The sequence below is a fragment of the Octopus bimaculoides genome, unplaced genomic scaffold (assembly GCF_046866305.1).
Source record: "Octopus bimaculoides isolate indiv1 unplaced genomic scaffold, ASM4686630v1 contig188, whole genome shotgun sequence".
NCBI lineage: Eukaryota > Metazoa > Mollusca > Cephalopoda > Octopoda > Octopodidae > Octopus > Octopus bimaculoides.
In genome coordinates, this window is record NW_028315438.1 from 10,693 (window position 1) to 36,030 (window position 25,338).

Sequence of the window (25,338 nt, forward strand, 5' to 3'; positions counted from 1 at the left end):
CCAGCTTCCTTCCACTGGTAGAGACTGAAACTTCTTCAGATGCGGTGTGCAGTTGTCTCTCTTGTATACCACATCTGATGCTTTTTATGCCCAGCTAATATATATATATATTTTTTTAATTTATTTATGTGTTTCAGCCAAGTGGCTGCGGTCATGCTGGTGCACATATATATATGTGTGTGTGTGTGTATAGTCAAAATAAACAACAAGGATATCCAAAATTAATGCAGTACGATCGTTTCATGCGACTCCATTTACTTAAGCAATGTGAAAATTTTGCCATATATATATATATATATATATATATATATATATATATGTGTCAGAGGGCTTGCAAATCCAATGGGGGTCTTAAAAGACATGTTAGGATCCACAATGAGCAGAACTTACCTGCAGGTATTGGTAGTGCAAATCAGAGGTGCAATCTGTGTGGGTGTTTTCTCAAAACACTGTCTGGTTTAAAAAGCCACATCAGACGCCATGAAAGGGCTAAGGTGTAGGTGCAGGAGGTGGTCAAACTCTGTTTAAGGAGTAGACAACCACCATATATATATATATATATATATATATATATATATATATATACATATACACATGTATATATGTAAATTGTCAGTATAACATATATCAGAATAAGAAGCACACCTTAACGAATAGAGCAGAGTTTATGATTTAAAATGTATATGTGTGTATGTATGTTGGCATTTGTTTATTTTCAGGAACCAATTCATTAGACTTTCACGGCCCACAACAGGAATCATCCTTTATGCCATCCAGAACTAATGTGACATCCAGACAAAATGCTGGCATTAAAATAAACCTAATGATTGATTCAATTTCTAATGCACCTGTGAGTAAATAGATTCATGTAACATATTTATATTTGCTTGTTATTTCATTTCCAAATAAGGAATCATTACAGTTAATTAAAACATTTTCTCAATCAAACTCAGAGATTCTATTTCCTTTACATCTGATATCTTGAGTATATCCTTTGTTAACTTTAACAACCTCAAACTTCCTACAGCCATTCTGTAGAGCCTTTCTTAACAACAATATCAACTGCAACAATGTATCCATCTTCTCTCCATGGAATGTTCCTTACTTGTTTACCATAAATTACTTTTGTAGGTTGATGTCATCGTTAACAGCAGCAATGAAGAACTCCAGCTTGACAAGGGTTCTATCTCCAAATCTATTCTCAAAACTGCTGGTCCCCAGATGCAAGTTGAGTGTATCCAGAAATATCCTCAAGGTATTTCTACATCTGAAATAGCTGTCACTAAAGGATATAACCTCAAATGCAAGAATGTATTTCATCTGGCATTACCACTCTGGGATGAAGATTCCTCTGATTTAGTAAGTATCAATCATATGATATTGATTTATTGAACGGTTAATAATTGAAGAGAACCTTATGCATGTTGTGTGAGAATCCTAAAGCAAATGACAGCATCCTGTTTAATATTTGTTATTCCAAGTTATCATTGGAAGGAAGCAGAAGATATCGATGAACAGAAAATCTTTTATATATAAATAGAATGAAAAAAGCCTCAAGGCCTAACAACAGTTCTATGACTGATAAAGAAGACTATATTAAAACATATTTCTGTGTTTTACTGTCTGTATTGGTGTGTTTTCTCTCTCATGGCACTGGCACTAGAGAGGTTGCCATGTCCTCCCCAACACTAAAGACTCCTCTTGGGTCTGCATTGTCTCTCTTCATTCACCAACCATTTTACACGGAGGATTGAGTCTGTTTTATTGTAGCAGCATCATGAGTGAGGTTGCCTTGTCCCTTGCAGGACTAAAGAGTGATAGGAATAACAGATGTGTTTAGAAGTGGTAGGAGTGAGAGGAGTTGTGAGAGGAGAATATATTTATTACTTTTTGATTCCTCCCTGTCAGAAGAATTTGAAAATAGTTTCATAAAATGTTCATTATCAATTACTAAACAATATTTTTTTTAGATTCTGGCAAACGTGACTCAAATAATAAGAATTTGTCTCCACACTGCTGAGAGAATGGGAGCAAAAAGCCTTGCATTTCCTATATTAGGGGCTGGAAAATTGAAGTACCCCATTGAAAATCTACCCAGAACAATGTATGAAGCAGTGAGAAACTACTCAGATCGAAATCCAAGCCAGATCAAAGATGTTTACTTTGTGGTTTATCCTAAAGACACAGAAATTCTGAAGGTTGGTGGATGTATTTGTTGTTTGTTGTTTTATGTTGATATTCTTGGAATTTACCAAAAATTATATTCTGCCATAAAGAAAGGAAATAGAAATGATCCTCATTTACAGCCCTTGTTCCATATTGGAATGGGTGCAACAGTTTGACTGGCTCCAAAGAGCCAGAAGACTATTATCTTAAACCCCACTGTCTGCTTTGGCATGGTTTCTATGGCTGGATGCCATTCCTAATGTCAACCACTTCACAGCATGTCCTGGGTACTTTTCGTTCATGCTACCTTTAATACTAAGGTTGGCATGCTGTTCGTTATGTCTTGTTGTGCTTTATCCTTTCATTTTACCATTTCCCATCACCAAATTCTTGCTTCTGAAATATTCCATTGCAACATTTGAAGCTAACAATGTTTTGCTTGTTGTTGTTGTTGTTGTTGTTGTTGTTGTTTTATTGTTTGGCCCTGAATCAGTTCTGATTCAGCAGACTGAAGGTCAAAGATGCTTGGATGTCTTTTCTTCTCTTCTTTTCTTTCCTTTCCAATCCTCCTTCTCCTCCTCCTCTAAGCTGCCACAATCAAGATACATTTCACAATGCCATACCAATAACCTCTTTCCCCCTTCCCTCTTTCTCTCCGTTTCTTGTTCTGTGACTCTTGCAATAACATCAATTGTAATTAGGTGGAACTTTCTCCCTATCCAAGTATGGAAATCTCCAAAATCTAACATCTGATATGGTCAACGGTTCAGTAAAAAAGCCTTGGTCAGCAAACCCTATACTTTATTGAGCATCAAAAGCCAAGATTTCCTCTTTGGTCCAGTGCCCTTTTCATTAAAGATTTTGAGCCCTCTTTAAAAAACCTGGTGAATTTACCATCAACGTGATGTTGCAGCCCTTTACACTTGGCCCTGACAAGCCTTGTTCACTTTGAAATATTCAATTCCCAGATGTCCTGAAGCTTGTTTCAAGCAATCCAAGTTGTTTCCATTGTGTATGAAGAAGTCCCAAATAAAGACCCAAATTACCTGAGAGACCCAAGGTACATTCTCTGGCTAAGACTGTCCACCTTTACTCACAAAACACTATGAGGCAGCATTGTATAATGTAAAGGAGATTTGGTTGTTACTTTTAGCAGGTCAAGTGACCACTTAAAGGCCTCTTTCTTTGGTTCTTCTTGCAAGTGTTCTTCATTCCCATGCAGTCATTCATTAGTGTGGGGTAATATTTATCCCTGTTTAAACAAGGATGTTCCATTAGAACCAACTTTACTGCAGTAATTTCCATGAGAGATACCCTCACATTGGCTTTTTGGAATGCCTTCTTCTTCATATCAGTAGCAAAAAGATAAATCTTCAGCACTGAAGCCACCAGTTCACATGATTTCAACCTTGTTTGGTCTTGTCGATGATGGACACTTGACCGCTACAGACAGCAGTAATACATCTCCCCTCCAGTGATATATAGATTGACACTCCCTAGTGCGCATATGTCCATCATTGCCAAGGCCAAACAAGGTGGATATTACGTGATCTGTTGGCAACAAGAGGACTTTCTCTCAAAGTGAAAAGGAGATTGCATGACTAGATTTTGACATCGATTTATAAGTCTACCCTTGACAGAGCCAGATACATTCCAAAGTCAGTCGTTCTGATGGTTTACTGTGTGTTCGCTGTCAAGTTTCTTTTCATCAGTGAACACCAGGCTGGGAAGCTTGTCTTTAGCAATCTGATGCAAGATAAGATGGCTGCTTTCCAGTCACATGACCTTATAAACTTGCATACGCTCATAATGGTGGATCATCTTATAGCACTTGATACACTGATTTCCAACTTATTTTTGCTGTAGCAGCCAGTTTTCTAATGCATCAACTAAGACTCCACCATATATTTTCCATGGTGCTTTTGATAAGCTGAGAGGTCTTCAGAATTCTTGTTCACTCACGTCTAGGTCAGTCAGTGGTGGAACCAGTCTCTTGAAATTTCTCAACAATTTTCCAGACTCTCATTTGCTTAATTTTAAGCTTTTTTTTTTTTTACTATAGATGTATTACCTTACTCCTTTTGTGGAAGGTTATGATTGTATTTTGATTTATAAATAACCAAATTAACAATGGTGGAGGATGTTCTGAAAATAGTGGGATGGAGGAAATTCAAAGAATTTTCATCTCTGTTGGCCACAAAAGGACTCTCTCTCTCTCAAAGTGAAAGGTAGACTGTATGATACTTGTGTATGAGCATTGAGGTCTAGTTCTCATGGGCATCCCATTTTGAATTCCTCTGTTTTGGCCTGGAAGACTATGATAAATAATAGTGGACTGAGAACTGAGCCCTGGTGAACCCCTACCTGAATGCAAAATTCATCACTGTATTATTCATAGCCAACTCTCACCTTTCTGACAGCACCACTGTACATGGATTGGACAGCTCTAACAAGCCACATCTCTGCTCCTACCTTCCTTAGAGACTACCATGTAACAGAGCAGGGAACTCTGTCAAAAGCTTTCTCCAGGTCAATGAAGACTAAGTACAATGGCTTAATTTTGGTCAAGTACTTTTCTTGCAGCTGCCTCACTAGGAAGATGGCATCTGTGGTACTCTTCCCAGGTACAAAACCAAACTGCATCTCATCTAGTTTAATTCTATTTCTAATCAATTGAGCTACAACCCTCTCAGTAACTTTCATGACTTGGTCCAGCAGTTTAATATCTCTGTAGTTGTTTCTATCTAAAACATCACCTTTACCCTTGTACCAGCTAACTATAATACTACTGCACCAGTCGTTGTGGATGGTGTCCTCCTGAATGACCTGGTTAATCCTATGCCACCAGAAATTTTAATCACCTTGGCAGTGATTCCTGATGGCCCACCAAGGGGCTTTCCCTGTCTTCATGTCCTTAACTGCCTTATCTATTATGCTGCTACCACCTGTGATGGCTGGTCCCTCAATTGGTTCCATATTTCATAGACTCTCCTTCTCCCATTCATTTTCCACATTTAGTAACCTTTCACAGTGACACTTCCATGCATCTTTCTTCTCGGAGTCACTAAGTGCAAGAATACCATTATCCATTCGCACAAATTTCTCCCCCACCACATCTCTACTCTCTCTGATACACTGCTTTGCAATCCTGAACACCTCACGCCTCTGACCCTCACCTTGTAGAACATTTGCTAATCTCTTACCTTCTGCTATTCTTTTTGGTATGTAAACCTGATACTTGGTTGCTGTTTTGGCTACCTTATATAATTCTCTGTTTCCACCATTTTTCCAGTCTTTTCAGGCTTGTCTCTTTGCTTTTATAGCTCTGTCCACCTCCTTGCTGCACCACCATCCACAATAACAAAGTCTCTGTCATTTGTTGTTAAGGTGGTCTGCAAAAGGATCTCATAGAGTTGGTCCTTCTGCTCATCAGTCAACTCAAACTGAGGGACATAAGCAGAGATAAATGTAACTGTTAATTTATCTATGATAAGATCTTCATTACCCTATCACATACTCTAACTACCTCAATTACCTTATCTACCCACTTTTTTGCTAACAGTATGCCTGAACCACCTACTCCATCCTTCCTGCCAACCCAGAAGAATTTTAACCTGTCTCTTACCCATGAGCAATCTAGCTGAGGCTTCCCTCCATCTAACTTCTTGTACACCACATACATCAACATGGCATTGCTCTACCATTTCAGCAATCTCCCCACTCCTTCCTTTCATTGTGCCAACACTGATGGTAGCGACCCTGAGATTGAGTACTTGGGAGTGGTTGCGGTAAGGTAGTTGTGGGAATTTTGTCATCACCTGAAAGGAAGATCTGCGAAAATGCTTTCCAGCTTGCATAGAGCTTTGATACAGAGTTTATTCAGTGAATCACAATGAACCAGTCTTCCCCACCTCGTCCAACATCTGGAGCAAGAGCCAACAAATGCGTCTGAGAATAGGGGGGGGGGGGTTACATAGGGCAGCTTAAGTATTATATGTCTAAATATTCAACTGTATACGACACACACCAAAGCACTTGTATGAAGGTTTTAAGGAGGCGGCATAAGGATATGCTCAAAATATATGTTTTTACATACACAGCACATGTGATGTATGAGTCACCAGGTGAAAATGTTAATGTACAAAGTAAAATGGTGGAGGTGGGGAGAGTGGGTTGGTGCAAAAATGGACGTTGAGCAGCCCTTGTGTAAACTAAGCTTATGCATCATATAGCTAGTCCGGGCATGGAAAGAAAGCTGTTGTATTTAATAATAATTATTATTCTTATCATTAAAATATTAATACTAAATTAATGTACCTGTACATTTTTAATCAATTAATTTATCTCATAAGCATTTTTGCAAGGAGAATGGGAGTCTGGCTGAAATTGAAAGGAAATGAAAATTACATGTGACCTTAGCAACTGGATATTGGAAGAAATGGGGGAATCCTAGATTCATTGACCAATTCACATATGAATAATAATAGCAAAAACTTCGCTGTTGATTCAGGAAAGACCAAACAAGGAAAAGAAAAGTTAAGAGAAAAACAATTGAAGTGAAGAAAGAAATTATCGCAAAACACGAAAATAGCGTTCGTATATCAGATCTCTCACTGTGCAGTACGGTATGCCTAAATCGACAATATCTACCATTCTAAAAAATAAGGAAGTGATAAAAGCAGCTGATGTTACAAAAGGATTGACTGTTATTAATAAACAAAGACCAAAGATACTCAAAGAATTGGAAGAGTAATTGCTTATTTTTATAAATGAGAAACAGTTAGCAGGTGACAATATCAGTGAAGCATTTGTTTGTGAGAAAGCATGAGAAATTTTAAATAATCAAGTAAAGAAAACCCCTGGTATAAGTACTGAAAGTGATACTTTTGAATCCAAAGCTGGCAGAGGCTGGTTTGAGGAATTTAAGAAGAGAAGGGAAATGCACAGTGTGATTAGGCATGGAGAGGTAGCGAGTTCAAACAAGGAAGCAGCTGAGAAATTTGTGATTAAGTTTAGTGACTTGATAAAAGAAGGAGGTTATCTCCCCCAACAGGTATTTAACAGGGATGAAATAGGATTATTTTGGAAATGAATGCCAAATAGGACCTGTATTACTAAAGAAGAAAAAGTGTCACCAGGGTACAAGCCAATGAAAGATAGACTCACTCTTTTTCTATGTGGCAATGCAAGTGGTGATTTCGAGGTCAAGCCATTGCTTGTTTACCATTCTGATGATCCAAAGGTTTTCAAAAGAAACAATGGTATGAAGAGTAAATTACCTGTTTTGTGGTCGGCTAATATGAAGGCTTGGGTAACCAGACATTTTTTTATTGAGTGGATTCATCAAGTTTTTGCTCTGAGTGTTAAAAAATACCTAAAAGAAAAAAATTGCCACTAAAATGCCTTCTTGTGTTACACAATGATCCCGCTCACCCTCCAGGTTTGGAGGATGACTTAGTTGAAGAGTTTGATTTTATTCAGGTCAAATACCTGCCACCTAACACAACTTCTCTAATACAACTAATGGACCAACAGGTCATTGCAAACTTCAAGAAACTTTACACAAAAGCCCTGTTTCAAAAGTGTTTTCAAGTCACTAATGACACTCAGTTAATTCTCAAAGAATCTTGGAAAAATTGTGTTAATCTTATTAATAATGCATGGAACCAAGTGAGTTACAGAACCATGAATTCAGCATGGAGGAAACTTTGACCAGACTGTGTACCAGAACAAGGCTTTGAGGGGTTTGAGACAGCTACAAGTACTGCTGCTGTCGAGGAAATTGCCATTGTTGATGATATTGTCTCTATGGGAAAAACTATGGGCTTGGATGTTGACAGTAAAGATATTGAAGAGCTGGTAAAAGACCACCGTACTGAGGTTACACCGAAGAGCTTCAAAATGAACAGTAAAAGAATTTGGCTGAGGAAATGTCTTTGGATGAGGTGGAAGGAAAGAAGGATGTCACAAGTTCTTTAATCAAAGGAATTTGTGCTAAGTTGGAAAATATCACCTTGATACAGTGGTAGCAAATAGAGCAGTAAACCTTTTCAATGACAATGTCACGTCTCATTTTAGAAAAAATTTACAATGCAGGCAAAAAGAACTAACATTGGAAAGGCTTTTACTGAAAGAAAAGAAACCCTAGAGAAAGATTTACCTGAGCCAAAGAGAGAGAGAGAAGGGAAGAACCCCCTGAAAGACAGTTACCAGAAGATTTATGGAAGGGGACTCCCCTTCTAAGAACTAACACTTTTGTGTTGTATTTACATTTTCAATAAATGTTTTTTATACCAAAATATATAGTGTAAGCATGTACATAAGCATTTATCTGGTGCATGGAAGTGAATTAATCTATTTTACATTAATTGTAATGGGGATAATATGATTCGATTCTCAAGCAATTTGGTTTTCGAAAAAAACTTTCAGAACAAATTATGGTCAAGAACTGAGATTGCTCTGTATATATATCATCATCATCATCATTTAACATCCGCTTTCCATGCGATCTGGCAGAGTTTCTACAGCTGGATGCCCTTCCTAACGCCAACCACTCCGAGAGTGTAGTTGGTGCTTTTACTTGCCACCAACACGAGGGCCAGTCACACGGTACTGGCAACGGCCACACTCAAAAAGGTGCTTTTTACATGCCACCTGCATGGGAGCCAGTCGACCTGGCTCAAATGATTTTCTAATGTGCCACCAGCACAAGTGCTAGAAGGCAACTCTGGTAACGATTCCGCTCAAAGGGTGCTATTTATGGGCCACTAGCACAGAAGCCAGACAGCTGCTCTGGCAATGAACACACTCGGACAGTGCTCTTAGTGCTCCACTGGCGCTGGTGCCAGTCATCGAGTATGGTTCAATTGCGATTTTGATTTCACTTGCCCCAGCAGGTCTTTGCAAGCAGAGTTTAGTGTCCAATGAAAGAGAGGTTGGCATGGGTGCCAGTTGTCGGATTCGGTTCAATTTCGATTTCAGATTTCAAATTCCAAATTCACTTACCTCAACAGGTCTTCGCAAGCAGAATTTTTAGTGTTCAATGAAGTAAAGATACGAATTAGTGAGCTGGCTACACTTCTGGCAGAGGTCACAGATTATGCTCTCACTTGCTTTGTCGGGTCTTCTCACGCACAGCATATTTCCAAAGGTCTCGGTCACAAGTCATTGCCTAGGTGAGGCCTAATGTTTGAAGGTTGTGCCACACCAACTCATCCCAGGTCTTGCTGGGCCCACCTCTTCCACAGGTTCCCTCAACTGCTAGGGTGTGGCACTTTTTCACGCAGCTATCCTCGTCCATTCTTGCCACATGTCCATACCAGCGCAATCGCCTCTCTTGCACACACCAACTGATGCTTCTTATGTTCAGCTTTTCTCTCAAGGTACTTACACTCTGTCGTGTATGCACACTGACATTACACATCCATCAAAGCATACTGGCTTCATTCCTTGCAAGCTTACACATGTCTTCAACAGTCACGGCCCATGTTTCGTTGCCATGTAGCATGGCTGTTCGTACACATGCATCATACAGTCTGCCTTTTACTCTGAGAGAGAGGCCCTTTGTTACCAGCAGAGGTAAGAGCTCTCTAAACTTTGCCCAAGCTATTCGTATTCTAACAGCTATACTTTCAGTGCACCCTCCCCTGCTACAAACTTGGTCACCTAGGTAGTGGAAGCTATCAACTACTTCTAGTTTTTCACCCCGGAGTGTGGTAATGGTTATTTTCTGCACATTTTCAGTGTTTATTGCTCCTGAGCATCTGCCACATACAAAAACTATCTTCCCAGTTAGCCGTCCTTTGATATTGCTGCACCTCTTATGTATCCATAGCTTCCACTGGGTACATCTTATAGAGTTACTACCTACTCCTTTTCTACATACTGAGCAAGACCATCTACCTGAAGGGGTTTGTGTTTTGTCTACCTTCCGACTTATTAGGACTTTGGTTTCAGCTATGTTGACTCTTAAGGCCCTTTGATTCTAGTCCTTGCTTCCACACCTGAAACTTCTCCTCTAGTTCTGATAGTGACTCAGCAATTAGTGCAAGGTCATCAGCATAGAGGAGCTCCCAGGGGCATCCCATCTTAAATTCCTGTGTTATTGCCTGGAGGACTATGATAAATAGGAGGGGGCTGAAGACTGAACCTTGGTGGACCCCTAGCTCTACCCGGAATTCTTCACTGTACATATATATATATATATATATATATATATATATATGTATATATATATATATATATATATATGTATACATAGTGAAACTATTAAAAGCGAAACAATTTATAACTGTTACTTCATCGAAAGTTTCACTTTTTTTCTTCATGTTTTGAGATGTAATACGGAACCAATGCCAATGTTGCATTGTTTTAATTCAAAAAAATTACATGATGACACTCCTGGGGTCTCATAGTATTGCCATGTAAAATTTGATTTGATGATACCAAATTAAAACTTATATCTTAAATTCAACAACGAATATAGTGATGAAGTTTACACTTAAGACAAATATATTTTATGGTACTTATAATCCACTGAAATATTACAGGTATCATCATTAATATACTAGTTTAAAGCTACTAACTTTTCAGTTAAAATATAAAAAAAAAAGACTTACAAATCTTTCAGTATAATAAAAATTTGGCTTTAAATATAGTTATGTTAAATAATGTTGTCACATTTTAAATTTGGGAAAATATCACAAGGAAAAAAGTTTGTTCATGTCCTTTTGCATAACTTAAAAAATTTTATCACAACCTAATACACCTATCAGTTTTTTTAATTTTTAAAAAATTTAGTAAAAATTAGTATCACTTTATGTATTTATATATATATAATGATTGCTTCATCTTGACAGACTACAGCTGTCCCATCAACACACCACACCCCATCACACAGCACAATCCATCCATTAATGAGCCCTCAGATGACTTTTAAGACCAGCTGCTGACTGACAGGGTTTCGAACATAAGTGACAGGTATTCAAGTTTCTTCTATGTCTTTGCCCTTGGAAACCTGATTCTGAAGGAATGTTTTTGTGAACTAGCATATGTCTTTTAAATCCAGATATTGTCTTACAAGTTTTGTGACACATGACACTAGTTGTAGGAGGCAGTTGGTGTCCAAGATTATTACCAGTTTGGGCATTTCGATTTTCATGTGACTTCATATGATTCACGTATCCTGCTTTTGACAGCAGAACAATCACACACAATACATATCCAATGTTCACTGCTGATTACAGTCCCAATTGTTCCTTTGCGACAGGCGCTTTTAAGCTCAGAGTGCTGAATCATCTTTTCCTCCCAGGCATTGCAACCAGTCCTAACAGTACCTCTCCACTTGTCCCAATCCAGGAACATCATCTTCCCAATCACTTTTGTTCATATCTAGTTTCTTCAGGTTTTCCTTCACACAGTCTTTATACCTTTTCCTCGGCTTATGCTGTGGTCGCTTACCAGAGTTGAGTTCACCATAAAAAAGATGCTTTGGCAAACGCTCGTCTTTCATTCTAATAACATGTCCATCTCATTTGAACCAAGATAACATGTTGTTCAATTGAGCTACAATGTGCCATGGGCAAAACTTGTATATCTAGTATGAAACATTCCCACTTGACTCCCAAGATACAGCTGAGGCCCTTTTGATGAAATCTCTCCAGCATTTTCATATGACACCTGAAAGTGGTCCACATCTCACTGGAATAAAGAAGTGCCATCAATACACACGTTTTATAGATACTGGTTTTTGTCTGCAGGGAAATACCTCTCTCCACCCAGACTCACTTTTCAAGCTTTCCAACTTCCCTTCCCTATTCGATAGAATATCTCTGCATCAAGACCACCATCTCTTGACACTGTTCTTCCAAGGTAAACAAAAGTGTCAATGATTTTTAACTTTGTTCCATTCATAAAAATGTTTGGTTCAGAATATGCCTGTCCTGGCCCAGGAGGACAAACAATACTTTGGTTTTCCCCAGACTAATTACAAATCCAAAATGTACACATGCAGTGGAAAACCTGTCCATTAAATGTTGCGTTTCCCCCTCTGAGTGTGCCAACAAATCAGCATAAAGTAATTCTCTTACAAGTGTTTTGAAAGTCTTTGCAGTTAAACTGGGTCAAATTAAAAATGTGACCAGATGTCCAAAAACTGATTCCGATTCTCCTGTTGTAATCCTTCGAAACACACCAAAGCAGTAAAATAGAGAAAAGGGTAGGGGCAGGAATATCTCCCTGTTTGACACTGTTGTCCACAAAAAATTCATGTGATAGTTCACCATTAAAGACTACCTGAACTTTCATGTTTTTCTGTAGTTCCTTAAAGATGCTCACAAAATGTTTTGTTTACACAAAACAATCCACAGTGCCCCCTTGTTTACCGTGTCAAATACCTTAGTTAAATCTATGAAGACCTGGTATAGTGGCATTTGTTCCTCTAAGCATTTCTCCTGAATCTGCCTCACAGAATATATCATGTCCATTGTTCCTCGTTCATCATCATATGTTCCCTTGAAGTCAAAAGATGGAAATGAGGTTATTAAAGATCCTCCTGGAATAATGAATAGATGGAGAGAACACTTTGCAGATCTTTTCCAAAATCTGTTTGTAGTGAACATGGATATCATAAGCAACATTCTGCAAAGAATACCTTCAGGGTATCACATGTGGATGCACATTCTCAACAAGACAATCTAACATGATTCTTGAAAGTATCTTTCTGGTATATGCCAAAAAATTTATCCCTCTAGAATTACCACACATTGCTTTTGGGCCTTTACCCTTGTATACAGAGATTAGAATGCCATTTATCCATTCCAGTGGCACAGGAGACACATTCCAAAATTGAGCTGTCAGGCTATGAACTTCAGATGAAATGTGATCCCCGCCTGCTTTCAGAATTTCAACTGGAATACCATCCAATCCAGAAGTTTTACCTGATCTTAGTGTTATGTTTCCCTCGGACTGACTCGCAGAGATAACATAACGAGTTATACAATTTAATTATTACATTTATTGTTCAATTACATACAAAGAACGCACTCACCCAATGTTCGTTATGAATAAACAAAAGTCATGTCCGCCATATATATATCAATGACATTTTACTACGACAGTCCCACAAGACAACAACAAAGAAACAATGAACTCAGACGAACCACATGACACACGGAACGTCAGACGAATTACATATCTAACAGTCCATATAACACCTCCCCACTGAAATTGATGCTACACAAGAAGTATCAACAGCAAAGTCTCTCTTGGGTTTTACGGGTTCTCTTGGACCGTCTTGGGTTGTCTGGTCCATACTCTGGAACGGGTAACATGGTCTTGGGTCTGGTTTGTCTTTGTGTTAGTGGCACAGTTTCCGAGATCTCCATCGGGTGATCTGTTGCAAATTCAAATACAGTGTTTTCTGCATCACCAGGTTCATTGTCTTCCTCAGTTGTGTACCGCGGTCGCAGCTGTTCCCAGTGTCGTCTCCACATCGGGCCATGAGGTATGACCTTCACGTTAAAGCAGCGAGTACCCAATGACTTCTTAATGATTGCTGGTACCCATCAGGGATCTTTGTCTCGGCGAGGTCCATAGTATAGTGCATACACAGGATCTCCGGCCTTGTACTGCCTGGTAACTTTAGCGACATCAGCCGAGCTTGGAGTCACCTGAGACTTATGTGCTTCCTTAGACTGTTTGCCTTGAGCAATGTGTACTGGCGATGGCAGCAGAGAATCAATCCTTGTTCGTATCTGCCGGTGATTCAAAAGTTCACTTGGAGAGAATCCACAGGATGTCGGTGTTCTCCGGTACTGCATCAAGAATTCTTGAAGTGCTCGTGTCGGCGGAAGAGAAGACTTCCTCAGAGCTTGTTTGAAGGTCTGCACCAAACGTTCCGCTGCTCCATTGGTAGCTGGGTGGTAAGGTGCACCTGTCAGGTGTGTGATCCCGCGTTCTTTGCACCAGCTCTGGAACTCCTCAGACGTAAAAGTTGGTGCGTTATCGGTGACCAGTGTGTGAGGAAATCCGAAGTGCGCAAAGTCTTCCTCAAGCAGATTTAAAGTGGCTTTGGAGGACGTAGAGGAAGTAGGATGAATGCATGGGTACTTGGAATAAGCATCTGTGATCACCAGCCAATCTCTACCCATAAAATTTATTGCATGGTCCAGATGTAAGCGGCTCCACGGCTTTTCTGGTAACATCCATGGGTGAACTGGAGGCTTAGATGGCTGCCTTTGATGTTCGTTACATGAATCACATCGTCGACTGGCTATCTCTATAGCAGCATCGATACCAGGCCAATATACAGCAGTTCTTGCTAGCTGTTTCATGCGTTCCATGCCAAAGTGTCCGAGATGCAGAAGATTGAGGATCTTTGGCTGCAAGCTATGTGGAATCACAACTCTAGATCCATGTATAAGGCATCCATGACAGATACTAAGTGAGTTTGATAACTTACGGAACTTGTTGACTTCGTCATTGATCTCCATGTTCTTTGGTGGCCAGCCTTCACGGACGTAGCGCATCACTGTAGATATCACTGGATCTTTCCCTGACTCTTGACGGAGGACGTTAGCATCCACAGGTTGGACTTGAATACTAAGAGCTTTGATGGCACACACCATGTCTATGTCTTCACCATTTTCCTTTCTGTCAAAGTCGTTGTCATCACCGAATGGCAAGCGACTGAGGGCATCAGCATTGCCATGATCTGCTGATTTCCGATATTCAATGGTGTAGTCAAACTGGTTCAGCCACAGGGCCCATCGTGCTAGTCTGTTAGCAGCGAGAAGTGGCGTCCCTTTCCTCGGACTGAATAGTGATGTCAGTGGCTTGTGGTCAGTCACGAGTACGAATTTACGACCGTACAAATATTGGTAAAACTTCTGCAAGCCAAATATGATAGCTAGGGCTTCCTTTTGAATTTGACTGTAGTTACGCTGTGCAGAAGTGAGAGTCTTGGACATATTGGATATTGGGCGCTCGCTTCCATCAGGATAGCGGTGAAACAGGACTGCTCCAATACCAACGTTTGATGCGTCGCAAGCCAGTCCCAAAGTTTTGTTTGGATCGAAGTGTATCAGAACTTGACTTGATGAAAGTACATTTTTCAAGTGATCAAAAACTGACTGTTCCTCATCTCCCCACTTCCAAATAGTTGACTTTTTCGTAAGACAATAGAGTGGCTCTGCTATACTGGCTAGGTTTGGGATAAACTTTCCATAAAACTGAACTGAACCTAGGAAAGATTTCAAGCTTGATTCGTTCGTTGGAGATGGCATCTTTAAGACTGCTTCGACTTTGGATCCCTTAGTGATCCCTTCAGCCGACAAAATGTGTCCAAGGTATTCTACACTGGGTAGTGCAAACTGGCACTTTTCACGGCGACATCTGAGTCCATTGTCGCTTAGACGTGTGAGCAGACACTTTAGGTTGTTTAAGTGACTGTTTGCATCTTTCCCACTGACGAGCATGTCATCCTGGAAGACGGCCACTCCAGGTAGATCATGGGTCAGGTTTTCCATGATCTCCTGAAAGTAACCAGGTGCTGACTTAATTCCAAAAGGGAGTCATTGTTGCAGGAGTACTCCACGGTGAGTGCTGAGTGCGAGTCTGCGTTGACTTTCTGGAGCCAGCTTGATCTGATTATAGGCATCAGCAAGGTCTATCTTTGTATATCTGAATCCACCTCCGAGTTTCTGCATCAGTTCAGCAGGGAGTGGCATTGGATGACGGTGATCAGCAAGTTGGTCATTAATTCCCACAGAGTAGTCACCACAAATCCGTAGTTTGGGCTTCAGGTTGCTTGAAGTGTGTGCTTTACGAATCGGTACCACTGGCGTTCCGTATTCATTGAATTGAACAGGCTTCCAGATTCCCTTGGCGATGCCTTCTTCGTAACCTTTGGCCAGGTCATCACGAAGAGCAAATGGGACCGGACGTGCCTTGTGAAAGACTGGTGTTGCGTCCGATTTGAACTTCACTTCCAGTTCAAAGTTCTTGAGACATCCCAATTCTTGCTTGAAAAGATCTGGAAATTCATCACACATGTTGTTACAATCTTGCTGTAGGGAAACATAGGGCTCGCTTGAGGTCTTTGGATACATCCCTTCTGCACCTTCCCTCTTAGCTTGGCTGTCTATGCTTTTCAAACCTAGAGCAGTGTCTACGGAAATTCCCAGAGTCTGGATAGCATTCCGACCCAGCAAATTAAGATCAGAGATCTTGGTGACTATGTAAGGTATAAGATCCTGCTTACCAGTTGTTGGATCCTTGGTTTGGCCCATGAAAGTTCCTAGAACAGGCAGGTTGTGCTTGCTGGCAGATTCATAGCGATGCTTGACATCTTGCAGCTTTGGTCTTCCAAGTTGTTTCCAGACTGACAAGGAAACAAAATTGCCTGTAGTAGCAGTGTCCAATTCCATTGTGAACAGTCTGTTCTGGATTGTTACTGGCACAATTAAACTGTGAGTGTCTCGGGAAACTTCACCTAGGATCGCCATGACTAGCTCAGCTTTTGTGATTCTTTTCACGGGAGTTTGTGAATGGCCATTGCGTTGCTGATGTTGTTTTTTCCTACACACCACTTGCAAATGACCCTTTTTATCACAAAAATGACATTTGGTTTCCCTGGAAGGACAGTCTGTTGCTTTGTGGGCCTTTCCACATCGGTAGCATTTCTCCTGGTTTGTGGAATAAGACTGCTGATGTTTCTTTTGAGGACTCTTATTCCTGTTCTGCTGGACCTTGTACACCTGCTTGGTTTTGGAACCGTATACAGTTTCTTTTGCAACCTTTGCTGCGTCTTCAGTCTCAATGGCAACCTGGACAGCACGGGCAAAATCTAGTTCTGAGTCTTTTATCTTAAAAAGCGCCTTCAGAACCGCTTCATTGTTAACCGAACATATGAATCTCTGTCTCAGAGCTTCATCCTGTGGGTTGGTGATCGCTGGAAAATCACAGGTAGCTGCATCCTGGCGTATACGTGCTGCCAGCTCCTGGAGAGTTTCGCCTGGCTTCCGCTGCATATCACTCCAAAACTTGAAACGCTCTCTCACAGTGAAAAGTTTAGGGTCGAACTGTTCCTTCATGAAGTCAACGATTTCGTCCATTATCAAGTTGTTGATATCTTTAGGCGGATTTTGTTGGGTAGCCAGATTAGCAAGTAGTTTGTAAACAGTAGCAGTCTGATTGGTCAGGAACACTTGTGCCATGCGTTTTTCAGGTACAGCATTAGCAGCCACAAACGTACGGAATCTTGACCAGTAATCAGGCCATAGTTCTGTCGCTGAATCAAATGCAGTAAATGGTGGAATCGACACTGTTGTTGAAGCAGCTGAAAAATAGCCACTAGAATCGCCTTCAACTTGTCGAGCACCAAACAGTTTTAACAGAGCGTCCATATCTCTCTGATGTTGTTGCATTTGCTTGTCCATTTGTTCCCTAAACAATTTAATAAGTTCTACTGTCTGTTTTTCAGCCATTGTTATTACGATGAATAATTTTACGGTAAAGTAAGCATGTATCCTACCGGCGACGCCAATAAACTCTGTTATGTTTCCCTCGGGTGACTCGCAGAGATAACAAAACGAGTTATACAATTTAATTATTACATTTATTGTTCAATTACATACAAAGAACGCACTCACCCAATGTTCGTTATGAATAAACAAAAGTCATGTCCGCCATATATATATCAATGACATTTTACTACGACAGTCCCACAAGACAACAACAATGAAACAATGAACTCAGACGAACCACATGACACACGGAACGTCAGACGAATTACATATCTAACAGTCCATATAACACTTAGTTTACATAATGCCGGATTTACTTCTTCAATGGAAGGTCTATCGTTCATGTGTTGCACTATCTTTCTTTTCAGAATGTTGTTTATGATATCCATGTTCACTACAGACAAATTGAGGAAAAGATCTGCAAAGTGTTCTCTCCATCTATTCATTATTCCAGGAGGATCTTTAATAACCTCATTTCCATCTTTTGACTTCAAGGGAACATATGATGAAGACTGCAGTCCAGAAGCCTTGCAGTAATAAACTATAAAAACATTTAATCTCTTTTCTGTGAAAGGCTGTCTGTACTTCCTGAGACAAGTTTCTCCACCAAATGTCTTTAAGCCTCCTAAGTTCTTTTTGCAAGTCTGCTTTCTGAGACTTGTACAACTTATCTAGTTGCATTTTGTTCTTCATGTTTGGGCCAAGAAGCTTTTCATGAGTGGACGTCTTTGTTGCGAAAAGCTCATTTATCACATTATCATAGGAATCAAACCAGCATCAGTACAGTTTCCTCTTATAACCTAATACACCTGATCCCATTTTATATATTCCATCCCGAAAAGAATATTCAAGATGAACATTGCTGCATCTCTCCTGAAATAATTGCAAAACTTGTGGTCGTTTTAGCTGCACTGCACCTGCACTTTTGATACTTGTACACCTGCACTTTTGATACTTGTACACCTGCACTACAAATCTTCTTAAGGACCCTGAACTTGAACTTGACCCTTCCGAGTTAATACAAAGTCAATCATGTGTCCTTCCTTTCATCTTGGGTGAATCCAGGTAACTTCATGCTCCAACTTATGATGAAAGAAAGTATTCCCATCAACCAATCTTAGCTCAGAACACATTTGTAGCAGATGCAACCCATTGTTGTTCACCTTTCCTATTCCGTAATGCCAAGTACATTCCAAGTACCATAGTCTCTACCAACACATGCATTAAAGTCACCAAACACAGCCAACTTCTCATTCAAAGGGACTGACAGAATACCTCTTCTAAGCTCCTCATAAAATGCTTGGATATTTTCCTCACTAGCCGAAAGTGTAGAAGCATAAATAGAGAAGACAGTTACAAAACATCCACAAGAAAAAGGGATCCAGAGTTTCATCATGCGTGTATTTATGCTTTGTGGTTGTTCTAGGTCTTTTAGCAAATCACTTCTAATTGCAAACCCAACACCGCCTTCCCTTTTCTCTACCTTCAGCTTCCCAAACTAGAATAATGTGAAACCTGCTGTTCTTTCAACAAGATGATCTTCATCTGAACATCTTGTTTCAGAAAGAGCTGCAATATCAACATTAAGACACCTTAGCTCCTTAGTTACTAGAACTGTTCTTCTTTCAGGCCTATCTGCTCAATCTAAAAAGGGTTCTCACATTCCAAAAGGTCAGGTGAAAAGAAACCTTATTCCTTGCATACTTGTTACCCTTGTTTATATCAAGTCTTTGTTTATTCCGGCTCATGTATTTGCATACATATTTTTTGTATATCTGTATGCATTTCTATATGTGTATATATTTGTATGTATATTTGTATTTAAGTAGATATACATGTAATTTTGTGTGTGCATTGCCCAAACTAAAAGTATCTAATCGTCTTTGGATACTTTTCAAATGCCATCATGTAACACTCTCTATCCCTGTATATCGTTTACCCTTTCTCTTTCTAATTTTCTGTTTCTCTTTCTTTTATTTCTTTTTCTTCTTTTCCACTGCTTTTGTCCTCCTCTCCATACATAATGTTTTCCTTCTCTTTCTATCGTCTGTAACAACAAACTTGTATAAGCATATGCTAGGAGATTTTGTGCACCTGCATGTGTGTGCGTGCATACACATATATGCATTTTTATATATATTTATGTCCTGCCTCTATATATATCTGTATATGTATGTAGCTATGTACCTGCATCTGTATGTTTAGTGTATGTATGTATATTATAGATGGTTTGGTATGTGTGTGTATATACTGCTAAATATATATGTAATCTATCGAGAAATTTTTTTAAAAATTGGATATATCTTTTAATTCATTAATTGATTAATATTTTACAGCTAATTATTTACCCTGGGTATTCAGGCTCTGTCCTTCTTTAATAAGGTATTTTTAATTTAAGAGTTTTCTGCAAGTTTTATAATAATATAATAATATGTGTAACAACTATCAAAGTAATTGTATTTTTTTGCTTATAACTTTATCTTGCTCCATTCTAAACAAAACTGTCTGACAAATGAGAACATGAAACTCTGAGTAACAGTTTTTGTGATATTTTTGCTGTTTTTTGATAATATATATATATATATATATATATTTATATATATATATATATCATCATCATCATCATCATCATCATCGTTTAACATCTGCTTTCCATGCTAGCATAGGTTGGACGATTTGACTGAGGACTGGTGAACCAGAAGGCTGCACCAGGCTCCAATTTGATCTGGCAGTGTTTCTACAGCAGGATACCCTTCCTAATGCCAACCACTCCGAGAGTGTAGTGGGTGCTTTTACATGCCACCAGCACGAAGGCCAGTCAGGAGGTACTGGCAACGGCCACGCTCAAAATGGTGTATTTTACATGCCACCTGCACAGGAACCAGTCCAGCAGCACTGACAACGATCTTGCTTGAATGTCTCTACACGTGCCACCAGCACAAGTGCCAGAAAGGTGACGCTGGGCACAGGTGCCATCACGATTTCGCTTTCGCTTGCCCCAACAGTCGTCGAATTTAATTTGATTTCGATTTCACTTGCCTCAACACGTCTTCGCAAGCGGAGTTTAGTGTCCAATGAAGGAAAGGTATGCATAGGTAGGCTGGCTACACTCTTGGCAGAGGCCTTGGATTTAGGTCTCACTTGGCTTGCTGGGTCTTCTCACAGACAGCATATATCCTCTATAGTATATCGTGCGAATTTATAATTCACTGTGTCTTATATAATATCGACGTTTTTATATCTTATTATGTGTATAATTTGTACTTATTTTACTTACATATTTTTTAAATGCCTATGTATTTATAAATGTTTTAAAATATTTTTAGATATTTGCGGGCTTATAAAAATATGTATATGTCTACATGCTTGTATGTTATTAATACTTCTGTTAAGTTGAGCTTTATGTCGCTTTATTAATGTCGAAGTAAGTTTGCATATATATATTGTATATTCTGCTGGATAATAGGTCATGTTCCTCTAGTTTTCTGCTCGTATTGCCTCCACTCAAATTATATATATATATATGTATATATATATGCGTATATATATATATATGTATGTATATATATATTTCCATATAATATAAATAATATATGTTTATATCTATATATATATATATGTGTGTGTATATATATATACATATAATATAAATAATATATGTATGTATATATATATATATGTATATATATGTATGTATGTATATATATTTATGCATATATGTGTATAGGACATCACCAATATGAAATACGAAAACAAACGAGTTAAATACACAATCAACGAGAGAAAAATATGATAAACATAAGTAAACACAGAAACCGACCCTTCATCAGTTGTCAGCTGTCTGTCCACTCCCCATTTTGAGCATTCAACGACAATATGATTCTTCAAAGACAGTTACTCCTTTGAATTCTAAAATAAATTTAGGATTTATGGAAGGTCAAAGTTGGGAACAAAAACAGGAGAGTGGAGACATACAAAGAAACTGAGCGAAAATGAACATGGAAGGTCATTAGACCAGAACAAGAGGAAGATAGTGAATGCTGGGATAAATATTTTCTTTGAAAAGAGAAAAGATAGAAGAGAGAGGAGGAAAACTTCCAGTCCTTTGAACGACTGAAGGAAAAGAAAGATGGACAATGGTCACATGTGAGCAACAAGAGAGTGAAAAAGAGAAAGAGGGTGAGAGAGAGAGACATACCGACAGATAGAAAACAGTGAAAGTGGGAAGGGAGAAAAAGGGAATTAGACAAGGATGGAGGAAGAAAACAGTAAAAAGTAGAGTCGCATTAAAAAGGTTGAGATAAACTTACTTGGAAATGGATGCATGGTATTCAATTATATATATATATATATATATATATATATATATATATATATATATACACGTAGGTACTGTAAATTTTAGAGGTAATACTTGATAAATGTAAGCACCTGTAAATGCCGGATAGTGACACAGAGGTGAAAGAATATATTAAACGTAAATTGAAAACAGAACACAAAGGATATCGCGGTGCACATGTTTCAAGCGTTATACACGATCTGTCATTACATCAGTATATATTGTTGATATAAAGGATGGTTTAAAGCTATCGTAGCCGCAAACATTTTCAGTCCCAAGATTACATTACAAAAGAAAAAGGAAAAGTCCACTTAGTATTATCCATTATAATAGGTTTATTCTTGAAACTGTTATATCTGCATAAATGTTCGTTGGTATTCAGAAATCTGCCCACACTGTACCATAATTCAGCATAGAGTGAATGATAAATAGATTGGATTGTATTTAACTAGCGTGTATCAGATAGAAAGAGAAGATAAAAAATAAAAGAAATAAAGAAATAAGAAATAAATCCATAAAGTAGAAAAAGAGATAAAAAGATAAAATACTATAGAGTTGAGAACAGGATGCTGTCTTGGATGGGATTGCAGTGGTCATAAATTATTTCTTAGCTTGACCACTCTTGGAATATAGATTAGGGTTGTAATTTGATATCATTGTGATGAGTGGTCAGTTTACCCAAACACACCACTAAAGATTCCTAACTTTATAAACTTATCTATTACATGGCTACATACTCTTGCTTAGAAGATAAATAAATAATAATGAAAGGGGTAAAAGGTAATTTGAAAATATAAAAAGTAAAAAAGAAAATTCGAAAATATTAAAAAAAATTAGAAAATATAAAAAGAAAATTAGGATTGAAGTTAAAAATTAAAATTAAAAGTATGAAGAACAATTATAATAGTAATAATAATAATATAGTGATTGGAAAAATATTGTGATTGGGGGAATTTCCGGTTTATCTACTTGTGTAAATTATATGGCATTGGGCGACTTCTACTATATTTCTATTTTAATCATTTAGGGATTGCTATATGAAGTTTAAAGAGTCTAGATTTCTATCCCCTAATGAATACTAGTATAATATTGTTATAAACATTGAAGTAATTCGTGTTATTTAATGTAATCTTTGTGTATTGTAGTGTTATTCGAAATTTTAGAGTCAGTGACTAAATTATTTAGATACGTTCTCTGTAAATAAGTCTAAAGGCCTCGGATTATTAAATATGTGTGTACTATATGGGATCAGAATCTAGCTAGGCGAAAGTAAACTGAATATATACATGTATATACAGGAGGAGGAGACCCTCTTCGGTCATGAGTGACCATGGGATTGCACCTAGAAAATTACCCTCCGAGGCACAAGTCTGGGCAAGGTTCTTTTGTGGAAGGCCCCTCTCCACACCACTGATGTTATCCAAGGGAAATGCAAAGGCCAAGACAGCTTGGAACCAGTGATGTCGCAACTCATTTCTACAGCTGAGTTAACTGGAGCAACGTGAAATAAAGTGTCTTGCTCAAGAACACAACTTTCAGCCCGGTCCGGGAATCGAACTCACAACCTCACAATCATAAGCTCCATGCTCTAACAAAATTTTCTAAGTGATAAATATGTAAAGGTAATTTACTTAATATTTTTCACTGACGTTATTTCTTTATTTTCTGCAAAGTGCACAAAAAAGCTACACGTTTGCATTATGTTATATATACAATAATAATAAAGGACGTTACCATATATACGTTTACAAACCAAGGCCGTTATATAGACCTCATTGACTCAAGTCAGAAAAGGGGTGCATATTATATACAAGGTTTAGGTTTTTCAGAGGTACAGCCCCCGAAAAATCCCCTGCGTATTATACTCAAGGGCGGACTTTCTAATATATATATATATATATATATATATATATATATATATATATATATATATAGACATATATATATTAGAAAGTTTGGAGGAGTTATACAGGAATTATATATTAGAAAAAATAATAAGGTACTTAGATATCTGGATGGTTGTACATTTTATACTATAAAAAGAGACAAATCCTCTGAAGAAAAATTAAATCTGGAGAATCTACAAGAATAGATGCAAGCCTTAATTTATAAAAGCATGTGACATATTAATAAAAATCTGTAAATGTACAACCATCCAGATCTCTGAGTGTCTCACGATTTTGGCATTTGCTGTTTCATTCAATCATGTTACCAAAAATCACAAAGAATATTCTCCTCGTGATGTATTTACTGCCTGTTCCACCTAAACACAGACCCCCCCCTTCTCTCTCTCTCTCTTCGATTTTACCACTCGGTTCGCCAACTCGTCCCCGCCTTAACCCTAACTCTATATAAACCAGCTCAATGCTCCAATCACATACACGACTCCCAATTCCTCTGCTGATAGAACACGAAATTTAGAAGATGAACAGTTAAGATTTTATCCTTTCAGCCTCGTTCATGTACTCCTGTTTCTGCGTAGATCATAACCTATCCCCCAACCATTCGTTCTTTATTATCTATCTATTTCTTTACCATGTAAACATAGTTCCGATAGCCTCGTCTTCCTTGTTTGTCTTAAGTTCATACACATCCGTTAATCGTCACATTTTATTTATTTTATTCAAGTTTATCATTTCGTTAATTCATTCTCTCTAAATTTGTTTAACCATAGTATACAAGTGGAGAAGATGCTCTCATCTAAACTTGCTGGCTCTCAGTACGCCCCTTCCACCTGTACCGGAAGTTCCTATCCTCTGTCATCCTTGGTTGTCTCCCGTGAACACTTCTAGGGGCCTAATGCCATCCCCTCCCCTACCCAGGGTTTCATCGATCTTTCAGCGCATAAAGATGGTGTAGTGTATGCAGGTTGTAGGCATTGCTTTGTTTATGAATTCTGCCAAATGCAAGCTTTCTTTTCAGGTACACGACACTGCTGTCCCTCATCCCAGGGTCTCACAGGCCCACACCTCCAACACCGCCAGAATTGGCATTCTCAACGTCGGCACACTGAGAGGTAGGTCTGGTGAGATTGTTGAGATGCTTGAACGGAAACACGTAGATTTGTGCTGCATCCAAGAAGTAAGGTGGAGAGGAGGTTCCGCACAGGTACAAGATTTTCTGGGCAGGGAACACTGATGGGGTCGGGGGTGTGGGAATACTTCTTGCAGAGAAATGGGTTGATAAGGTAATCGAGGTAGTCAGAGTATGTGACAGAGTACTTAAGATTAGATTAGTGCTTCACCATAGGTAAGCTACCATCATCTCGGCCTATGCCCCTCAACCGGGGCTACTGAAGGAGCAGAAAGA

At 38.7% G+C, this 25,338-nt stretch overlaps 1 protein-coding gene across 4 annotated transcripts; it reads left to right on the forward strand.

The window, feature by feature from the left end:
* Positions 1-676: 676 nt before the first annotated feature.
* LOC149129027 (uncharacterized) lies at positions 677-21,051 on the forward strand. 4 transcript variants are annotated; one of them, XM_089346824.1, is made up of 5 exons: positions 677-850; positions 1,132-1,359; positions 1,971-2,198; positions 11,025-11,145; positions 18,059-18,195. In XM_089346824.1, exons 1-4 carry the CDS (start codon positions 692-694, stop codon positions 11,115-11,117), a joined length of 708 nt encoding a protein of 235 aa, XP_089202950.1. In that variant the 5' UTR covers positions 677-691; the 3' UTR covers positions 11,118-11,145; positions 18,059-18,195. The 4 variants fall into 4 exon arrangements, with proteins under 4 accessions (XP_089202950.1, XP_089202949.1, XP_089202952.1 ...); XM_089346823.1 differs by lacking the exon at positions 11,025-11,145 and having other exon boundaries at positions 18,059-21,051; XM_089346826.1 differs by lacking the exons at positions 11,025-11,145; positions 18,059-18,195 and adding an exon at positions 6,677-6,721.
* The last annotated feature ends 4,287 nt before the right edge of the window (positions 21,052-25,338 follow it).